The sequence below is a fragment of the Columba livia genome, chromosome 13 (genome assembly GCF_036013475.1).
Source record: "Columba livia isolate bColLiv1 breed racing homer chromosome 13, bColLiv1.pat.W.v2, whole genome shotgun sequence".
In the NCBI taxonomy this organism is placed as follows: domain Eukaryota; kingdom Metazoa; phylum Chordata; class Aves; order Columbiformes; family Columbidae; genus Columba; species Columba livia.
Window position 1 is genome coordinate 15472100 of NC_088614.1, and position 18097 is coordinate 15490196.

At 37.9% G+C, this 18097-nt stretch overlaps 1 protein-coding gene and 1 non-coding gene across 2 annotated transcripts; both read left to right on the top strand.

The window, feature by feature from the left end:
* Window positions 1-128: 128 nt before the first annotated feature.
* Window positions 129-16300, top strand: WDR88 (WD repeat domain 88). The gene is made up of 11 exons (XM_065028409.1): window positions 129-864; window positions 1468-1578; window positions 3968-4056; window positions 5885-5948; window positions 6442-6580; window positions 7459-7588; window positions 10071-10255; window positions 11337-11419; window positions 12835-12903; window positions 13287-13379; window positions 14563-16300. Exons 1-11 carry the CDS (start codon window positions 769-771, stop codon window positions 14698-14700), a joined length of 1197 nt encoding a protein of 398 aa, XP_064884481.1. The 5' UTR covers window positions 129-768; the 3' UTR covers window positions 14701-16300.
* A 1113-nt stretch (window positions 16301-17413) lies between these two features.
* On the top strand, window positions 17414-17487 carry TRNAT-AGU (transfer RNA threonine (anticodon AGU)). The gene has a single exon. It is a non-coding gene; the product is annotated as a tRNA-Thr (tRNA).
* Window positions 17488-18097: the final 610 nt, after the last annotated feature.

The following is an 18097-nucleotide window of genomic DNA, read 5'->3' on the forward strand; positions in this document are numbered from 1 at the left end:
AAATACATATTGGGTGCAGGTTTTTAATGAGTCTAATGCAGAACTTCACATTGCAGTTTTGCAGCATCTGACTGTAATTGGAGTTATTTTTACATCTACAAATTGTATATAGTGTTCACCATCGCAGATCTAAACCAATAAACTGTCATTTTGACACAAATTATTAAGGCTAACGTATTAAAAGATTAGCACTGTTAGTTTGCCATGTTTTATGTAGTTATAATGAAAACTGTTTACACCACTTTTGTTTCATGCAGTACATTTAAAGAGCAATTGTCATCCGGTAGAATTATTTTAATATAAATAATACTGAGCTGCTTGTTGAATGATGGGGCTGTTAAAATAGACCCACAGAACTTCTCTTTCCAAGTGCACAGGGAAACCAAAAGAATATTCCTGCTTAAAACTGTGAACAAAAGCCTTAAATGAAATTTACTGTCGTATATTGCAGTTCTCTGGAGCCTGATTTGATGTATTTTTCAGAATCCACACTTTCGTGGCAGCTCTTGATGCGAGCAAAGCGATATAATAGTAGTTTTGTGTTGACGCACAGATTGTGCTGTTTTTAAATGTAAAGTCAGGAAGAAAACTTGAGCGATGGAAGGAGAAATAAGAAATGGGGCCCTTAGGTTGCCTCAGTTACACAAAAAGCACTAAACCCACCCCGGCGCTGCAGGGCAGCGGTTCGGAGCTGGGCCCGGCACAGCCTGAGGTGTTTGGGCGGGAACGGGCCCGCGGGGCCGCTGCCGCTGCCGCCTGAGGGAGGCGATGGCGGCGGGGAGTGGCCGTGAGGAGCCCCCGGGGCCGGAGCCGGAGCCGTTCCCGGCACAGGGGCGCTGGGGCGGCCAGGAGCCAGCTGCGCAGGTAGGCCGGGGAGGGCCGGGGCAGGCCGGGCTCCGTGCCCGGGGTGGTCGGGGCTGCTGAGGGTTGGAAAGCTGTGTGTTGCGTTACATGTGGTCAGTGCTCATGGCAGGTGTGTGTTTGTTTGTTTGGTTTTTGTTAGTTCTGTTCACACAAACGCGTGCTGGAAAGTCATGAGGAAACTCCCAAATGTCTGAAGAAAAGCCTTTTCAAACTATCTCTTGACAAAAATTTCTGTGGTCTTTGCTAAAATGTGTGAGAGCTTGATGTGCTGCCCTTTGGTGCCCCAGAATCAAGGAAACAAGTGTTTGAGAGGCTTGTGAGACTTAAATATTACCTTTCATGACAGGAAGAAAGATTTGGAAACCAAAACAAAAAGAGCTTATTTCCCTTCCAGAAAAAAAACAAAATCCACATCCATGAACCTTTCTTAACCAGATTTGGTAATTCTTCTCTGGGCTATTACCAAGGAGAGGATGTGAGCTCAGACAAGTGGAACATTAAAATATTCTTTGGTTCTTGCTTTCATGCTCCCCCTCGTGGACTAAGCTGTCAAAATTAATTTCAAGGGAAAATATTTCTAAAGTTCCCTCTGTTCCTTTACAGATCCATTTTAAAATTCTGAGAGGACACAGTGATACAGTGAGCTCCTGCCATTTTTGCTTTGAAGACACAAAAATACTTTCATGCTCTTATGATAGAACAGTGAAGCTCTGGGTATGTTATGAATGCAGAAACAACAAATAAAAAAATAATCTTAAAGCTGAAATCAAACAAGGAATGTTATACAGGCCTGAAGACTAAATCATCAAGGAGTCTTCTGAAGATACGTTACTGAAGTTTAAAAATAGCAACTGTAAATGATTTTGCAGTCACAGATAAATAGTAAAACAGCTATTCTTTGACATTAAAGCATGACTCTTGTAAGCATATGTAGCATGTACTGAATCAGAGCTCTAGTTTATTAATATTTTAAAACTGTAAGTTAATATACGAAGCTACTGGTTTTCTGCTGAAAGTTCCTTTTCCTGAGTTGTTTATGTATGTGGCTTTTTGTAGAGGAGAAGCAGAAGTTAGGGATCACACAGTTGTTAGCAGCGTGCCTGTGGGGTTTTCTTACTTGTCGCTTGCTTTTTCCTTTTGTTTAAATCTTCATTTGCACCCTTTATTTTCTTGCTCCTCCAAGTTTTATGTAGTTATCTGAGGTTTCCCTAAAATTCCAGCCACCCTGGACAGGGCAATGGTGGGATCTGAATGTGGGAATTGTACAGATCCAAACCTAAATTTAGTCTAAAAGATAGCTTGGGGACATACAGTTATGTCAGCCCTTGCATTTTATGCAAGTAAATGACAATGTAGCTGTGGTAAATTGATTGCAGGCATTCAGATCTGGCTTATATTGCACAGTCATGACTTGCTTCAAGAATTGGTAAAGAGTTACAGTAATGCCTTAATATGATAGGAATACAGATGAAACAGGTTTTCTGCCATAATCCAGACATACTGGAAAAGCTCCTTTAAGTGGAAGTCCTTGCGAGGAAGCGGCTCTAGATCTGAGACTGGGCACTCGATGTTTAAAAGGGGAATAGTAATCAAAGGTGCAGATTTTGATCTCATTTTGAAGAGAAATGAACGAACACATACACAATAAATGGCGTTGGTATTTCCCGCTTCCAGACTGATTCTGAAACCTCTTGGTACTTACGCAAACAAAAATCTAATTGAAATAATTGTGTTAATCATTGAAACAGAAGATTATCTACCTAGTTGAAGGTATGATGACTGATCCTGTGATACTTTGGTCTGTGAGTTACTCTGCATGTCAGCAGTCCTCCTGTTTTATTTTGGTTTGATGTTTACAGTTGGCACCACGATCCATTTGTAAAAGTCTGTATTTTTATTTTATTGCTTAAGACCTTTAGGGCTTCACTCATGGGTTAGACTTCAGTATGCTTCGGACATTATACACGTGACAAAAAGATAGCGCCTTTCTGAAATCACTTAAAATCTCTGTAACAGACTAAGTAGATAGAAGATGATGAGGAAATAGAATTGACACAGGTTGTACCAGGAGACATTTAGATTCAATATTAGGAAAAATTTCTTCACTGAAAGGGTAGTGAAGCACTGGAACAGGCTGCCGAGGAAAGCGGTTGAGGTGTTTAAAAGACGTGTAGGTGAGATTCTTAGGAACATGGTTCAGAGGTGGGCTTGGCAGTGTTAGCTAAATGGTTGGACTTAGATGATCCTCCAGGTCTTTTCCAACTGAAATGATTCTAAGCTAAATGAACCAGTAATGCAGTATGGGTCATCATCTCATCACTTCAGCAGTCTGTTGATTGCTGTTTTAGGAATCACAAAGCAGGCATTTAAATGGGATTTTATATTATGAGAGAGATTTCCAGTTATTTATAGGCACCTCCTTCAAAACATGAAGGACAGCAAAGGGGAACTCATAAAGTTTGCAAATGCGACAACTGAGTGACAAAGGCTGGCATCAAAGATAGGGCAGAAGGGAGATGATGTCTGAGGAAAAATCACAAAGAACTTTGTATTTGAAAACAAGAGGCTTGTGTTTGGTTGGGAACGAGGAATTCATGAAGGAACACAAGCAGGGAATGGCATAATACAGGCAGTAGAAGGAAATCTGTGGAAGCATTGCACATGGATACAAGCAGAGGAGACTCTATTTGTGAAGAAAATGAAGTTGCAACAGTTGATGCAGGGGTGGTCTTGAGATTTTGAGTTTTAACTATGTGAATGAAAATGGAAAACCATACATTAGTTCATTAAGAAAGCCTTGCCAGGTGTTAGGTGTGGACACGGATGTGAGAGTCTAAGGAGAACTCTTTCCAAGAAATTTTTGGTGAAAACCATTGTGATGGAAAGGAGATAAAATAGAAGTCTGGGTGTGATAGATGAAGGAACTCTGTTTCAGTCAGTCCTGAAATTAAAAGAAGGAATAGAGAGTCTGAGATTTTAAGAGTAAAGTAAGACTAAGTTGACCGATTTAACAAGTTTTGTTTTCCCTTATTTTGTGATGCTTTGTATGTTTTTACAATTTAGCAAAGCACTTCCTAATCAAACTCATTTGGTTTTATTCAAGGATGTTGAGGAATGTTTTCCTATTCGAGTTCTTGAAGAAGCACACATTGCCCCAATTTCTGAGTGCAACTTGACTCCTGATGACAGAAGGTGATAATTTTCTGTCTTAATTTATTAAAACAAAAAAAGGTGATGGTTTTTGTGATTTCACGGTTCAATTTCAGTGCCTGCGGAAACAGTACGGAATTTAGAGCAAATAAGTTACTTCTTCAGTCCTTCCTGTGGTTTCCTAACTTGTACTACATCAGAGCCAAACTTCTTTTTGAAGTTTGTGCTTTTGTGCTCCATTCTAAGTCATTCTGTTATCATTTTGTCTTACTTTTCCCTGCCTCCATATGTTCCTCCTACTTCTCTCCATCCTTGCACTTTCATTCCTGCTCTCCAGACTCTGCAGACTGTTTACTGCCAGACCCCTTTATCCACATAAACAACCATAAATCTCAGCTTGTTCTCACCTACAATTTGTACAGGAGCTCTTAAATATTTTCTGGTTTGCATATGTCTTCTGAATTTGATTGTCTTAAATGCACGTTGGAGTAATCTGATTGATAGATTATGGCCTCTTTTAGAGCAAAGGACTTGTCTAATTCTGTTTCTGAGTTATATGGGGCTGGAATTCCATCTTTGCCTTATGTTCCAAAAGAGGTATATAGATATGTATCACTTATATTAAAGAACAACAATGAATTAGCCAAGGTTCAGGGGTTCATCTGTCAGTGGAATTTATATCTTCATAAAAGTTCCTTCTGTCTGTATTGTTTATTAATATTCTATAGCCTTTCCATTAAGCCTGTCTTGTCAATTAAAGAAGAAATGCATCTTAATTCGGTGTCAATCTGAGGACATAATAATTAAAACAACTGCAGCGTATATTAACATTTGGTTAAGTAGGTCATGCAGTGCCTCCTGGGACACTATGTCTGGTACATTTCATCATTAAGTCATAGTTTCAATCAATTTTTATCAGATTGTGGAGTTGACTGATCAGTTTTTTGATCACTGAGTGGTACACAGGCTATGTTCCCTATGGCAATTGTGTATATTTTTGAAAATTACTAAACAGTAACTAAAATGCCATTGTGTGCAGCCCTGGAAATAACTTTCCGGTCAAAAATGCTACTAGTTCATAAGCTTCATGTGGTCTTTTGCATTACATGTTTCTGCTTGGGAGTGGAGATTGTGCTGGTGGCAGGAAGTATACACATGTGGAGAAAATAAAAATATTGTAATTTTAGTTGCTAGAATGTTAATGCATCGAGTTGCTTGGGCAAAATGTATAAAAGTGGCGGTTCATGAACTTTATCAAAATAAAAAGCCATAATGGTAGTATAAACATTTGTTACATACAGTAACATTCAATATACATATTATTTTAGATATTTGAAATATTTTAATAAAACTGTGTGAGGGAAAAGTTTTTGACCTCACATTTAGTGGAAACCTGCCAGTTTTAGTAAACTCTACTGAATAGCTTTGTTGTCTAATGTGGCTTTGTGTTTGTGCACAGCAGCGTTTGTGGTAAAGAGTTACCCAGCAACATAACCCCTGAAAATCAAAAAACCTACTGACCAGAACACTTCACATTAATTAAAGACATCATAATGGCTTTAAAATTATTCTAATGTTAGAAATAATTAAGTATATTGTAATAGATGAAATGAAATTGAGTTGACTGCTTGCACTGGAAATTACATTCATGACTTTTATTATTAATTTCTATCTGAAATATAAATAATCCTTGTTTCAACTAAGCTGTGCAATCATTTCTGCTGTAGCCTTTAAATATTCATATCAATTTTAAATTAGTGGGTGTGAGGATGTAAAATCATTGTCAGAATTAAATGCTGTTATTTATTTTTAAAAATACCTTCTTATAAGTTAAAACATTCATTGCTGTTTTCATTAACATAATTTTTAGGGTGGTAACATCATCATATGATAAAACAGTCAAGGCTTGGGATATGGAAACAGGAAAAATGCTTGTATGTATCCTTTTGAATGCATCTTGCAGAAGGTACAACTGTAAAATTCAGATGTATTGCTTTGTTATTGGTAAATAACAACACGCAACATTCTTTGTTAGCACAATATAATGCAGTTAGGGTAGGCAGACTTGATTTTTAGTCGTGGTTTTGGTACTGATAATTACTTGATCTTGGGTCAGTCTCTTGATGAACGTGTCTCAGTTATTTCAGATACAAATAGGTATGACAATAATAACCTGTCTCAGAAGATACATTTAAGATTGATTAAAGTAACATATTAAGATCTGAACAGAATGGCCTTGTCTAATTTTAAGTTTACTGCTAATGCAAAAGTGGAAAAAATTGATATAAAGACATCTATCAGCTTTTACCAAAGCAAAATGGAATCAAAAGCCTTCTTTCTGAATCTGCTTGCAGATTATAGAGCATCTGCTTTAAAACTCTCTCTAACTCTCCAGCATGTTTGTAAAACCTTCTGTTTTCTCTTTAGTGGACAGTAGAACATGAAGGCATTGTAACTTCATGTAATATTTCTTGTGATGCTAGATATGTGGTTTCTGGTTCAGACAAAGGGAATACCATATACATTTTTGATACAATGAGTGCAACAGTAGTGGCACACATCCCAGGTAAGACTTTCAACTTTTACATCTTGTTTATGCATCTCTTGAGGTTTTGTTTATTTCTTACAAAAATGGAGAGAATTAATTCAGTTCAGTTCAAAAGTCCTTAGTCGAGAAAGGCAAAATAAACTTACCTGTAAGACATTGAACCCAGTATTTTTCAGAATAGGTTTGTAAAAAGGAGATAATGGGCCAAAATTAGACCAACAATAATTATTTTTTTGAAGGTGATTTCATTAGTGAGCTCTCAATTCCGTGAGGCTGCCACTCAGGATTGCTGGTTAGGGAGTTTGCCATCCCTGCAGAATCAGCTTCAAAATATATGAGGAGTTTTAGAAATGTTAAATTACCATATGGTAACAGTATTACTGTGAATCAGAGCCTGATGTTAAAATCATTTGGATTTAAAAATAAAAAGAACTGTCTCTGTTAGGTGACACTGTCAGGACATACTTCATACTTGTTTACATTATTTTAATGGACCTATTTGCATTCTCAAAGTATAATTACTTGATTAAGTGCTCCCCAAGAGCCTGAGCAGTTAACTGTCATTGGAATTGTGAGGCCGCACTTCTGAACTTGTTTCCAGGAATGGAGCAGAGAAATAAGTTACTACAGGGCAGGATGTGTATTTCCATTGTCATATGTTGAATACTTGGGTACAGGTTTGTATTTCCTACTATCTGCAGTAACTCTGGGGCCTCTCATCAAGAGGCAGGTGAGGAGGTGTCCTGGCCAGTGAAACAAAGTTTGAAACTGCGGTGGTTTGGAAATAGACTGATGCAAAGATGCTGTGGGTAGTTCTGCCTTTCAGACCTGTGTTCTGAGGTCCAGATGTAATTATTCAAAATAATGAGTAGTTTAATGTGATGTTTTTTCTATAGGTCATCACAAAAGTACAATTACAAGATGTTGTTTTGACCCTGATAACCAAAGAGTGACTTCAGTATCATACGATAAGTCCATAAAGCTATGGGATATGATAACACGATCCACCTCAGTTACAATTAATGAGTAAGAAACAATACTATAGTTAATTATCCGTGACATTATTTGCATCTTTCACAATTATCAGTAAGATTTATGCTAAGATTTGTACTAGAGAAAACTAATAATAATTGTTTAAGTAATATACAAGCAGATAACATATATAGAAAGTGTGAATAAAATGGTCCGCTCAAGCTTCCTGCTGTAAATAATTGAATAAATGTATTTTGATTACTGTAAGCATTTCTGGTGCTATTTTTTAGAGCTTCTAGTTTCTTGGGTATATATAGAGGCAGAAGATAGCATATGCAATATGGTACTGCAGTGTAAACTTCTCATTCTAATTTCTTCTAATTAGGAGAAATGTATAATCATTGATGAATGAGGACATAAAATATTACTTGGAGTAGTGAAGTCTTTAAAAACATTATGGAGTGAAGCAAAATAATACAGAGGAAAAGGAGAAAATATCTCTAGATATTGGGAATTGATAATTAATCTCAGGTTCTTCCAGAATATTTTGTGATAATGAGGTTTTGCACTGCAACCAGGTCACCCTTCATAAAATTCATGGGCCTCAGAGCAACCACAGAATGATCTACTCTGCTCCTAATGAGCTCCAGTGAAGACCTCACAGACTTGCAAACAATCTGTTCCGTTGCCTCACTGTGTTAATCATTAGAAAGATTTTCCTAAGGTGGTCAGTTTTGGCTGCAGCTTAAGCTCATTTTTCTGTTTAGATCCACTTCAGACATGGAGATGAGATTATCCCCTTGTTTTCTTCTACATGTTTGTATATATCCAGGAACTTCAGTTATATCAGCCGAGTCATCTTTTCAGTAGTTTAAACTACCCTTATTCTTTTAATGTTTAATTATTATTTCCTATTTTACTGACCATTCTTCTTGTTGATCTTTTCCAATTTGTTCACATTTTTCTTGCATTATATGGCTTTATAATGTGAACAGTGTTCCTCCTAACTGGCAACAAATAGAAACAAATTATTACCACATGCTTCTCTGTGGATCTGCTTCTGTTCATACATCCTGGCTTGAGATTTACTCTTTTTTGACAGGAGTCAGTATTTTTTGCATCCTTTTTTGCAGAACTGTGATATAGTTCATTGTTCCCACCCCTTATCTGTGCAACAGATTATTTATTTATATGCTACTACAAAATATCAGACTTGACAAAATTGAACTGATCAGGCAGATTGCTTATTAGATCATTGATTGAACCCTGTAAGACTCCTACAAACTGCAGTGACAACAGCATTGTTTCCTATACAGACTGTTATAACCCTTTTATCTTCTTGCTATTTTATTCAATTTGTGAAGATAATTTTGGATTTTAATCTTCTCCCTTGTATAATTGCAGACTGTCTTTGGCTTAGTTTTGTATCTGTACTCTTTACCTCATTATCTACATCGTTAATGGAAATATGAAATAGGACTGGATTCAGGGCAGATGCTGTGGGCCCCAGCTCATTGTGTACTTTCATCTTCACAGTGAACCAATTATGGCCACTCTCTGAGTGCAGAGATACTTTTTCCAGATCATTTTTCCTTATATGCTTTTGGAGAAGGTTGTGCCAGTGCCAGAAGCCTTGCTCAGCATGATCTCCTGGGCCTTCACATGCTAAACTCTCCTATCTCTCACTGAAGTCAGTAATACAGTAAAAACATTATGTCAATTTAGGATATTGTTATCATTTTAAGAAGGAAGTATGCAACAATAGAGATGTCAAATCAACCATTAAAATATCAGTGGCTTTAAATAAACTCAACCAATCTAGCTTTGAATTCTTAAAACAATAATCAGAGAGAGAGTCTGCCTTTAAACACTGTAATAAAATTGTATTTGAAGGATTAGGAATTACTTTGGATGGGAAATTCAATCTGCCACATTGTAATGTTTCTTTTAAATTGGAGCGACTACAGCATTGTTTCCTGTAAGAGATGCTCGTAATCCTTTTCCCACTGTGGATTTCAGCAAGCACCAGAGTCCTCACTCAGTTCTGGAACATCCAGATTTCTTTTCTGATGGGTACCACTGTTTCCAATATTAGACTTTAGTTTAGAATTGTTTAAGCTTTTTCCTCTGAATGTTTGAGTTGACATTTGCAGGTAAAGATAGATGCATGCTATTTATTTAATGAAAAATGGGTGGCTTTTTTTTTTTTTGGTAGTTTAGTAAAATGTGGCTGTATTGTAGCTGCTGAACGATTTCTTGTTAAGCTACATTAAAAAAAAATAGCCAGTCACTTAACAGCTCTAGGGTTCAGTCCTGCACAATGACCTGCTCCAATAAGGGGTATAAGCCCGGGTTGGCTGTGAGGTTGTAAGCAGCTCCAGAGACTTTACAGAACTATTCATATGGTCAAAATTCAGAACACGCTTATGATGCTTTACGGTATGCAGACAGGGTGCTCGGTGCTGCGCGAGGCTCTGTGGAGATTTGTAGGGGTTACGAAAGCTCACTCTTCCCGTGTTCTTCAATTGTGTTTCAGGGGGCACAGCAATGCTATCTCAGATTGCTGCTTTACCTCTGATGGTCATTACTTGTGCACAGCATCCTGGGACAAAAGCTTAAAAGTATGGGATATAAAACCAGGAGAATTTCAGTGTCATGAACCCATTTCCTTGAACCAAGGACATGAGGGTTCTGTAAGTTCCTGCCTTTTTAGCCAAGATGGTGAGTTATATTAATACTAGCGCATGTTGTATCTCTGCACTTATGTATGGGACATCTCAGGTTAACCATGAGTGATCACTCTGATCATGTAGATAATTAGTTCATTATTTCCAAGATAATATGTTTAAATATGAGAAAATGATGTTCATGTAAATTTAAGTTGATGGTCTGTATTCTGTCTTAACCAGGCAACTGGGACACTTGCTTCATTGATATACCCATCAAGAGATATAATAAAAAAATAATAGTGGAGTAGAACCACAAAACTGTGTTAGAATAGAAACTTAACACTTGTGGATATTCTCCTGGTATTAGTTAGCTGAAAAATATGTTCAGTAAATACTGTACTGACCTGTATTAGGAAAATGTGTCTGTCTTTGGTATTACCCCCCGAAAGTAATGTTACTTCACAGCTCAAGCAACACATACAACACTATACTTCTGAAAAACTTTATGGGTTTTCTCAGCTACACTGATGGAGCACATAAACTACCATGCTCAGAGTCCCTGATATTTGTGATTAGTAGCCTAATGGGCTGTTGTCTTCTGCAACTTCACATCTGAATAGTCCAGTAAAGAAGATTCCTGAACTGGTGGCAGCAGGTTAATCTGCACTCATACCCAAACAGTGATTCCGAGTGAGGCAACTCAAATAAATAAATAGCAGCTCTGGGGGGAAAAACCTACCTGTGGCTTGAAGATACGCAAATGTGGATAGGCCTGTGAATATTGGAGTCTGAAAGCATGCTTTCCACACTAACCTCAACTCTTTTGTTTTTATTCACATTTGACCTAACAATTCTGAAAGTATCTTTCAACAAGTTATCTCTTTAATTTTTTGAGTAAACAAAATTTTCATGTATTTATTCCACTCAGTTGTGTTTGCTAAACTTATGTATCAATATTTACAAAATTAAGAACAAGTAGCCAAAAGGAATTTGTACTATTTTGTTAAAGCATGACTAATATCTCATTATTTAAATTCTCTTATACAGTCTGACTCACTGTTAGAATGACCGTCTTTTATTAGTCTGTATGACAAAGCAAAGATAAAATATGGCATTCTGATTTTACATTTCAGCATCGCTTGTCGTGTCTGGCGGATATGACAAAACTATAGCTATATGGGATACAGATGCAGGCTATAAAAAGCTAAGCTTAAAGGTACTGAGCTCTTATTTGGTCACTAGTTTGATGAGAAGGTGCAAAATGTATTGCTGGTTTAAAAGCATTGTATATTTCATTATCTGACAAATTCCCTTGCCCATCCTTTTTAGATACAGGCAGGAATATCTCCTGGATTTGTGTGATTTAATTTCCTACAACACTTACATTCTTATACGATTAGCTACAAAGATATTACCTTTGTCAAGTTAGTTGTTAATAAGCTGTTAGGTTTCTCTTCTTATGAACAAGCTCATTATGAACAAACCCACCTGGAAGATCTTAGAAAAGACTACTTTCCTTCTAAACCTTGGGCTTAAAAATATCTTTCAGCTGCTGTCACGTTCAAGATAGCATTTGAGAGAGCTCAGAAGCTTGTGCCTCACACCCATTACCTTGAGTGTAAACTCGCCTGCCCTCCATAATTGGAACTGTATTGATTAAATCTGTTAAGCAGTAACAGTGTGTGTTCTCCACCAGCATCAGTGCTTTACAGAATACAACCACTGCAAATTTCCCAGTTCATAGCACTCCCTGTAACTCGGTTTCCCATAAAAAAGAAGTCATCTGTTTAAAAGCTAATATCTTTGTAACTATGGAGAATTCCCATTTAGTATTTGTGCTTGCTATAATTATACTCTGGGCTTATAACTAAATTTAAAAACATGTTTTAAATATTCTGCTACAAACCCCATGGTTTATGTATGCACGTTTGACTACTTCTTGGTGCTGGAAAAGTACATGTTCATCTTTTTATCGTATTTCTCACGTGTGACATTTTTCTATCAAAATGACACCATGCCTTCCTAAACTCTAGGAACTTTATCTGTTACTACCAATTTTGTTTGAATAACCTTCCTAACTGGAGCAAATAATTGAGTAATTAATTTTAGATTTTAACCTGTTTCTGTTCTTAACCTCCACTCAGCTGTGCTGCTGTTGTCAGCAGGAGGATATCCCATACAGCTGTGCGCCTTGGCCAGCTTTCAGGACTTGTTTCCTTCCCTTAACATGGGAGGAGACTGCTGTCTGTTCCCACAGCTCTTGCCTTCATTATCGTGTGATAAACAGCCCTAAGTTATTTTACAGTCCTTTATTAAATTGTTTAAAAAATAGGAAAGACCTGTGCTTAAGTGGAGCTTATACCCATGGTAAGTGTATAGTTGTCTTTCTTCTGAGGGTTATAACTGGTGGTCTGCTTACCAGAGACTGTAACAGCCGTTCTTTTCAGGTATATGTAAGAAAGTATGGACTTTAAAGCAACATTTCTTTTCTTGACTGGACATGAAGCAGTCTAGATAAGAACTGTCTCACTGCATTTCAAAATGGATTTATGGTACAAATGGTTGGTTTTATTATAATAAAAATAATAAAGTTTTTTCCCTGTGTTATAGTTAAATTTTGCGTTACTGTAGGGCCATTGGGACTGGGTAACAGATGTTGCGATCAGCAAAAACAATAAATGGATTCTTTCAGCCTCAAAGGTAATCACTAACTCCTGATGTGCTTTCCAGAGTATCTTATATATGGACGCGAAGATTTTGTCCCTCTTTTTCAGCTTTTTTAAAAATGAAGTTTAACAATGATAAAGTTGCTCATAACAGTGCTAAGTTGTAATCAGTATTTACCTCAAGTAATTACAGAAAAACCTTAAAAGAGATTGATAAGTATGTTTAATTTTGGTTATCTTACAACGTGCAAGCAGTTTAAGATTGTTAAAGATTGTTTCCAAAGACACGATGGTATTTAAATGTGAGAGAGTGTAGCACTCATCTGATGAGATGAGATTTCATCCTTACGGAAATTATATATAAGTTACTCTTCTGGTAATATGCAAATACATCAAAATAATTCATCTTTTTCTCAGGATTCTACTTTGAGATTGTGGAATATTGAGAAGATGAATCATATTCCTTCAGTGATAGACACAAGAAAAGCAAGAGGCTCAAAAATTGCTCAGGTGCTGTCACTTTGTTTTTTTTAGCCACACCTCATATTTTACTCAGAAATAAATCTGAGTGCTGGAGGAAAGATGTCAGATTTCTAGGCTGAAAACACAATTTGATTGTGTTTGTTCTCTCTGCAAAAATTGTCAAATCATTTTGGGGGGGTAGGATGTAGTAATAACAGTACTTTAAAAAATTTGCTTTGGTAAGGACATAAATTTTCATATGCAGGTACTTTTTTTTTGGTTTTAGAAAACACAGCCACATATGCATACTTTAAAAAAATAAACTTACTTGGGTTTTCTACACCTGGTGCTCTGTGGAGTAATTGGCCACTTATATAGGAGTGTTACTAAACCAATGCAGGTTATATGCATGTGCTCCTGGACATAAATCAGCCTATATGAGTTGTGAGGAGTGTCTTTTTAAAGCTGAGATTGTATGTATTCTGATTTTTAAAACATAAATTATAAATAGGTTTTAGGTTAATGCTATCAAAACACTTTTTATTACATATGTTTTATATATATATGTGCCAGCAATGCAAAGGTGTACATTGCTAAAAGTATCAATTAACAGAAAATTGAGAATATGGTTAAAATTGTTTTTGCAATACCGAAAGCATACCAAACAACCAGAAAAATGTCTTTTTTTGGATAAGTTTAATGAGTAGTGAATTGGGAATAACTTATGTCGACTCTGATAGAAGTGGATTAAACTTCGTAAGTATGTGTAGTTAAAAGAAAAACTTCTTTATACTGACTACAGTGGGTTAATATTTAATCTAAAACTATTGTTGTGTATCAGTTTTCCTTTTTTTAGTTTTTGTTTCTACATGTAAGATAATGGTCAGATTAGAAAAAAAGGGAACAAAAAAAGCCCAAGTGGTAACCACCAAGACAGCCGCTAAAAACTGGATACCTATTAAGCCATTCACAAAGTAAAATATGATAATGTATTAGTTGAAAAAAGTAATATCAGGGTTGACATAAAATATGGCTTTATTCAGGAAAAACCCTCCAACACAGGAAGGACTTTTGAGCAGCACTCTCTGTGTCAAGTTTACGACAGCTGTACACAGTCAGTGCATCTCAAAAATCAGGCCTAGATATACGTGTGTGTATAGAGCTGTACCTTCATGAATGAAGTAATGCACACCTGTCACTGAAGTGCCATTTTTTGCTATATTTACACCAGTGTGAAGAATGTGAAAAACCTTTCTTATGCCTGCAGTGTAGCGACTCTGAAATTACATCCAAGTGTGTGTTCTGTCGTCTGTCTTCTCCACTGGGAGAAACTTTGCCATTCCCACCTTCCGTTTCTCCTGATGTTTAAATTAATCTAGCAGTCTTGGGATGTCGGCACATTTAAGTATAAATGGAGTGTCTGTATATCTTTATGTAATACATGTATAAAGCTAAGACTTTCCTGTAATCTGGCTCTAATTTAGTGTTCTGTATGAAGAATAATAAAATACATTGTACTAATCCATTAAATAGCCATGATGTATGAGGTAAAGAATAAAATCCCCAGGAGTAGAAATCTTATTTATGCTGCATGGTACTAGCAAATAAAACTACTTGTCCTTTGGAAAATTTTAAACAATTTAAAGTGAATATACTAGTTCCAAGTTCAATTTACTAAAGAAAATGTGTGGATATGTAAATTATTGACAGGTTTCCTTCCATTCTTTAGATAAACCATTCTTCTTTACTAGGGCAAAGAAAGAAAGAATCTTTGCCATCGGTGTACAGCAGAAAGAGTTTTGTGAGTAGAACCATGAATAAGACCATGACCTTTTTTCTAACTTGCTGCCGTATCCCTTATAAAAATGTTGTAAAGGAGCTTTCAGGCATTGAGAGTAAATTATGGTTCATGTCTGACGTGGTGCAGCACCACTGAGTTCTGAGCAATAAAGGCTGTCCCCAGCAAGGAGCTGCGTATTCTGCCCTTTCATAGGAGCAATCCCAAGAGAATTGTATCTATTCAATATATGTGAGAGTATCAGTTAGTGAAAGATGAAATGTTTTAAAATGTTTGGAAGCCTTATACCCAAAATAGTGGTTTCAGCATTTTTTTTCTAAAAGGAAACTTCAAGTGGGGAGAATGGTTGGAACTGGGGATGTGACAGCCTGGAATGCAGTTAAGCTGTGGAATACAAAATCTAAGGAGGTAGATTTCTTCCTCCCACCCCCCCTGCCTTGTTTGATTTGCATAGCAATAATTACACTTGAATCTAAGGTTAAATGAAAAGTATTTCTAGGGAATAGTATGTTTTGTACAGATGTATGGCTTTGAATAAGTATTAGATGATAAATTGTATTATTTTCCACCATTCTTTTTTCCCTCTGTACTCCTTAATTAAATATTGTTTTGTTACAGAGGCTAAAAGAAAATGCCGTGTCTATGCTCCTTATATGTGTGGTGGGGTTTTTTTGTGTGTGTTTTCAGAATGTGCATGTTTTATTGCTAAATTAGTTTGGCTTTAGTTAGTAGTACTGAACTAATTTATGTATGTTAGAAAAGGTTAGTCCTGGAATAATTGTTGTATTAGAATTGAAAGTGTTCTTTATTTCTTTCTTTACCCTTTTCAGTTGGTAAAATCAGAGCTACATTTTTTTTCTGTTGAAACGGGGAAAAAAAAAAGGCAGTTGCTCTATTGAGGCTTGGTTCATTTTGCATTAGTAATGTGAACAGGTTGAACATTTTCTTTTGAATTAATTTCATTCTGTTCCCCAAATTGAGAAAAACAAGGAAAAATGAATTCTTACGTTCTGGTTTCAATAAAATCAGTAAGTTTTATTACTCTTTGCTGTTATGTGTCCATTACCTGGTTAGTACTTGGGTGCCACAGGAGTGAGCTCATCTCCAGCCCTGAACTGCTCTCACCTGCAGCAGTATGGGCATGCTTGTGTGCAGTGTTGGTTTTGTGCAGAATTTGATAATTACAATTCATGAGAGGGGAGATTTATCTGCAGTTTTTCTGGCTCTTGTACCCCTGTAGTTTCGCTAATTCACTCAATCCCGGTTCTTTCTTGATGAAAAAGTTGTAAGACTATTTTAGACCAAGTCAGTGTGGCTGCCCTTCTGTAGGAGTTACCTGAGGAGGAACCTCTATAATCTGGCTGTAAATATGCTTTAAACACCTGTTAAATTGCCAAAGCAATCTCTGTGCTTTGCAGGTTCTGACTGGGCTCCAGGCCTGTGGACAGAGATGGTGCTTCCCTGCTGACCTGGGCTGCAGACCAGGCTGCACCTTGGTTCCTGGCTTATTGCTCATGGTACCACCATCCGGTTCTTGCGGTGGCGCATCTTGCGCTGCCCTGCACAGGTAATGGGCTGAAGGGCCCTGAGGGAAGGTGTTTTCCTGCTGGCAGCGTCAACTTCGTGTGAAGAATTCTAGTTAGCTCTGTAGAAAACAACACAAACCACTTTTCCTGATTATTTAGCTTGTAGGAACGTGTGTGTGTTCGGTCAGGCACTCCAGTGTTACGAGTGTGCAGAGATCATAAAGCACATAAGCAGTGTGTGCCTATGCATATTGTGGTTTAATTTTTGCATCATTATGGATGATTACAGCAGGTGATTGAGGCCACATCTTCCCTTGGAGTCTCTTGCTGTGAGCCTTGGGCAGTTGAGACGCTGTGGCACAAGGCAGGACTGGAGCCTACCTGTAAGCAATCTTGCCTGAACTTTTTTTTTTATTTTAAATGCTGACGATTATGTATTTTCCTTCAGTCTTCACCTGTGTTGTGCCAAAACACATGCTAACGCGTATGTGCAATACACAGCCCTGCACAGAAGTTCCCCCGGCAGAGCCGCAGCCGCTCTTTCCCCGGCGGTTCAGGCTGCAGCACGAGGTGCTGTTCGCCTCCAGCTGCCGCTGCGTGTCGGAACCTCGGCAGGAGCTGAGCGGGACGGAGCCCCATCCTGCCGGCCTCTGGCCGCGGTTCCGGGCGGCGGCGGCGCCCCCAGTTACCGGGGCCGTGCGAGGGCGGGCGGGGATCGAGGCTGTATAGGGGCTGTGTGGAAGAGAAGCCTATCGCCTGGCGCCGTGGCTTAGTTGGTTAAAGCGCCTGTCTAGTAAACAGGAGATCCTGGGTTCGAATCCCAGCGGTGCCTGCGCGGGGAAGGTCTCTGCCTTTTGCGTGCGGGGGCTGCGGCGGGGCCGCCCGTGTGGCCGGGGCGGGAGGTGGGGAGGGAAGAGCGGAGGAAAAACACGGTTATTTGTACGAAAATCAAGCCGACGAAATTCAGGCAGCGCTTTGCGTGCGCCGGGCTCTCAGCCGGCTGCGGGCTCTACAGCTGAACTTAACGTTTCTGCCACCCGCCTGCCGGGTTTTTAGTCATATAGGGCCAGGAAATGCCTCTCACAAATCCCTTTTCTTGTCTCCAGATCTTCAGCTGGAGACTGGACTACTCAGTCCAGCTGACTTCAGTGGAGCTACTCTTGTTCAAAAGTCTCCACAGAATTAAGGCCTTTAGCTATTCTGTTATAAGTAAATTTGTTTCCTAAATTGAGAGCTAGAGTAAGAAACCCGAGAAACGTACTCATCAATGGGATTGTGTGAAGTGCTCTAACACACGTGATAAAAACCAAACCTCTGTTAAAAATGTCAGATTGCTAGTCACGCCAAAAAGGTTCTGTAGTATTTCCTATGTGAAATTCTACAAAGATAAGCTTCTAAGCTTGTTTAAAACTACTAAACGAATCGCTAACACGTAAGCTAGA

Bases quoted from the DNA above. Each gene is read 5' to 3' on its own strand.
- WDR88 (XM_065028409.1), top strand. From the start codon at position 769: ATGGCGGCGGGGAGTGGCCGTGAGGAGCCCCCGGGGCCGGAGCCGGAG. The intron at 4,057-5,884 runs GTGATAATTTTC...CATAATTTTTAG, and splicing joins TTGACTCCTGATGACAGAAG to GGTGGTAACATCATCATATG. The intron at 6,581-7,458 runs GTAAGACTTTCA...TTTTTTCTATAG, and splicing joins AGTAGTGGCACACATCCCAG to GTCATCACAAAAGTACAATT.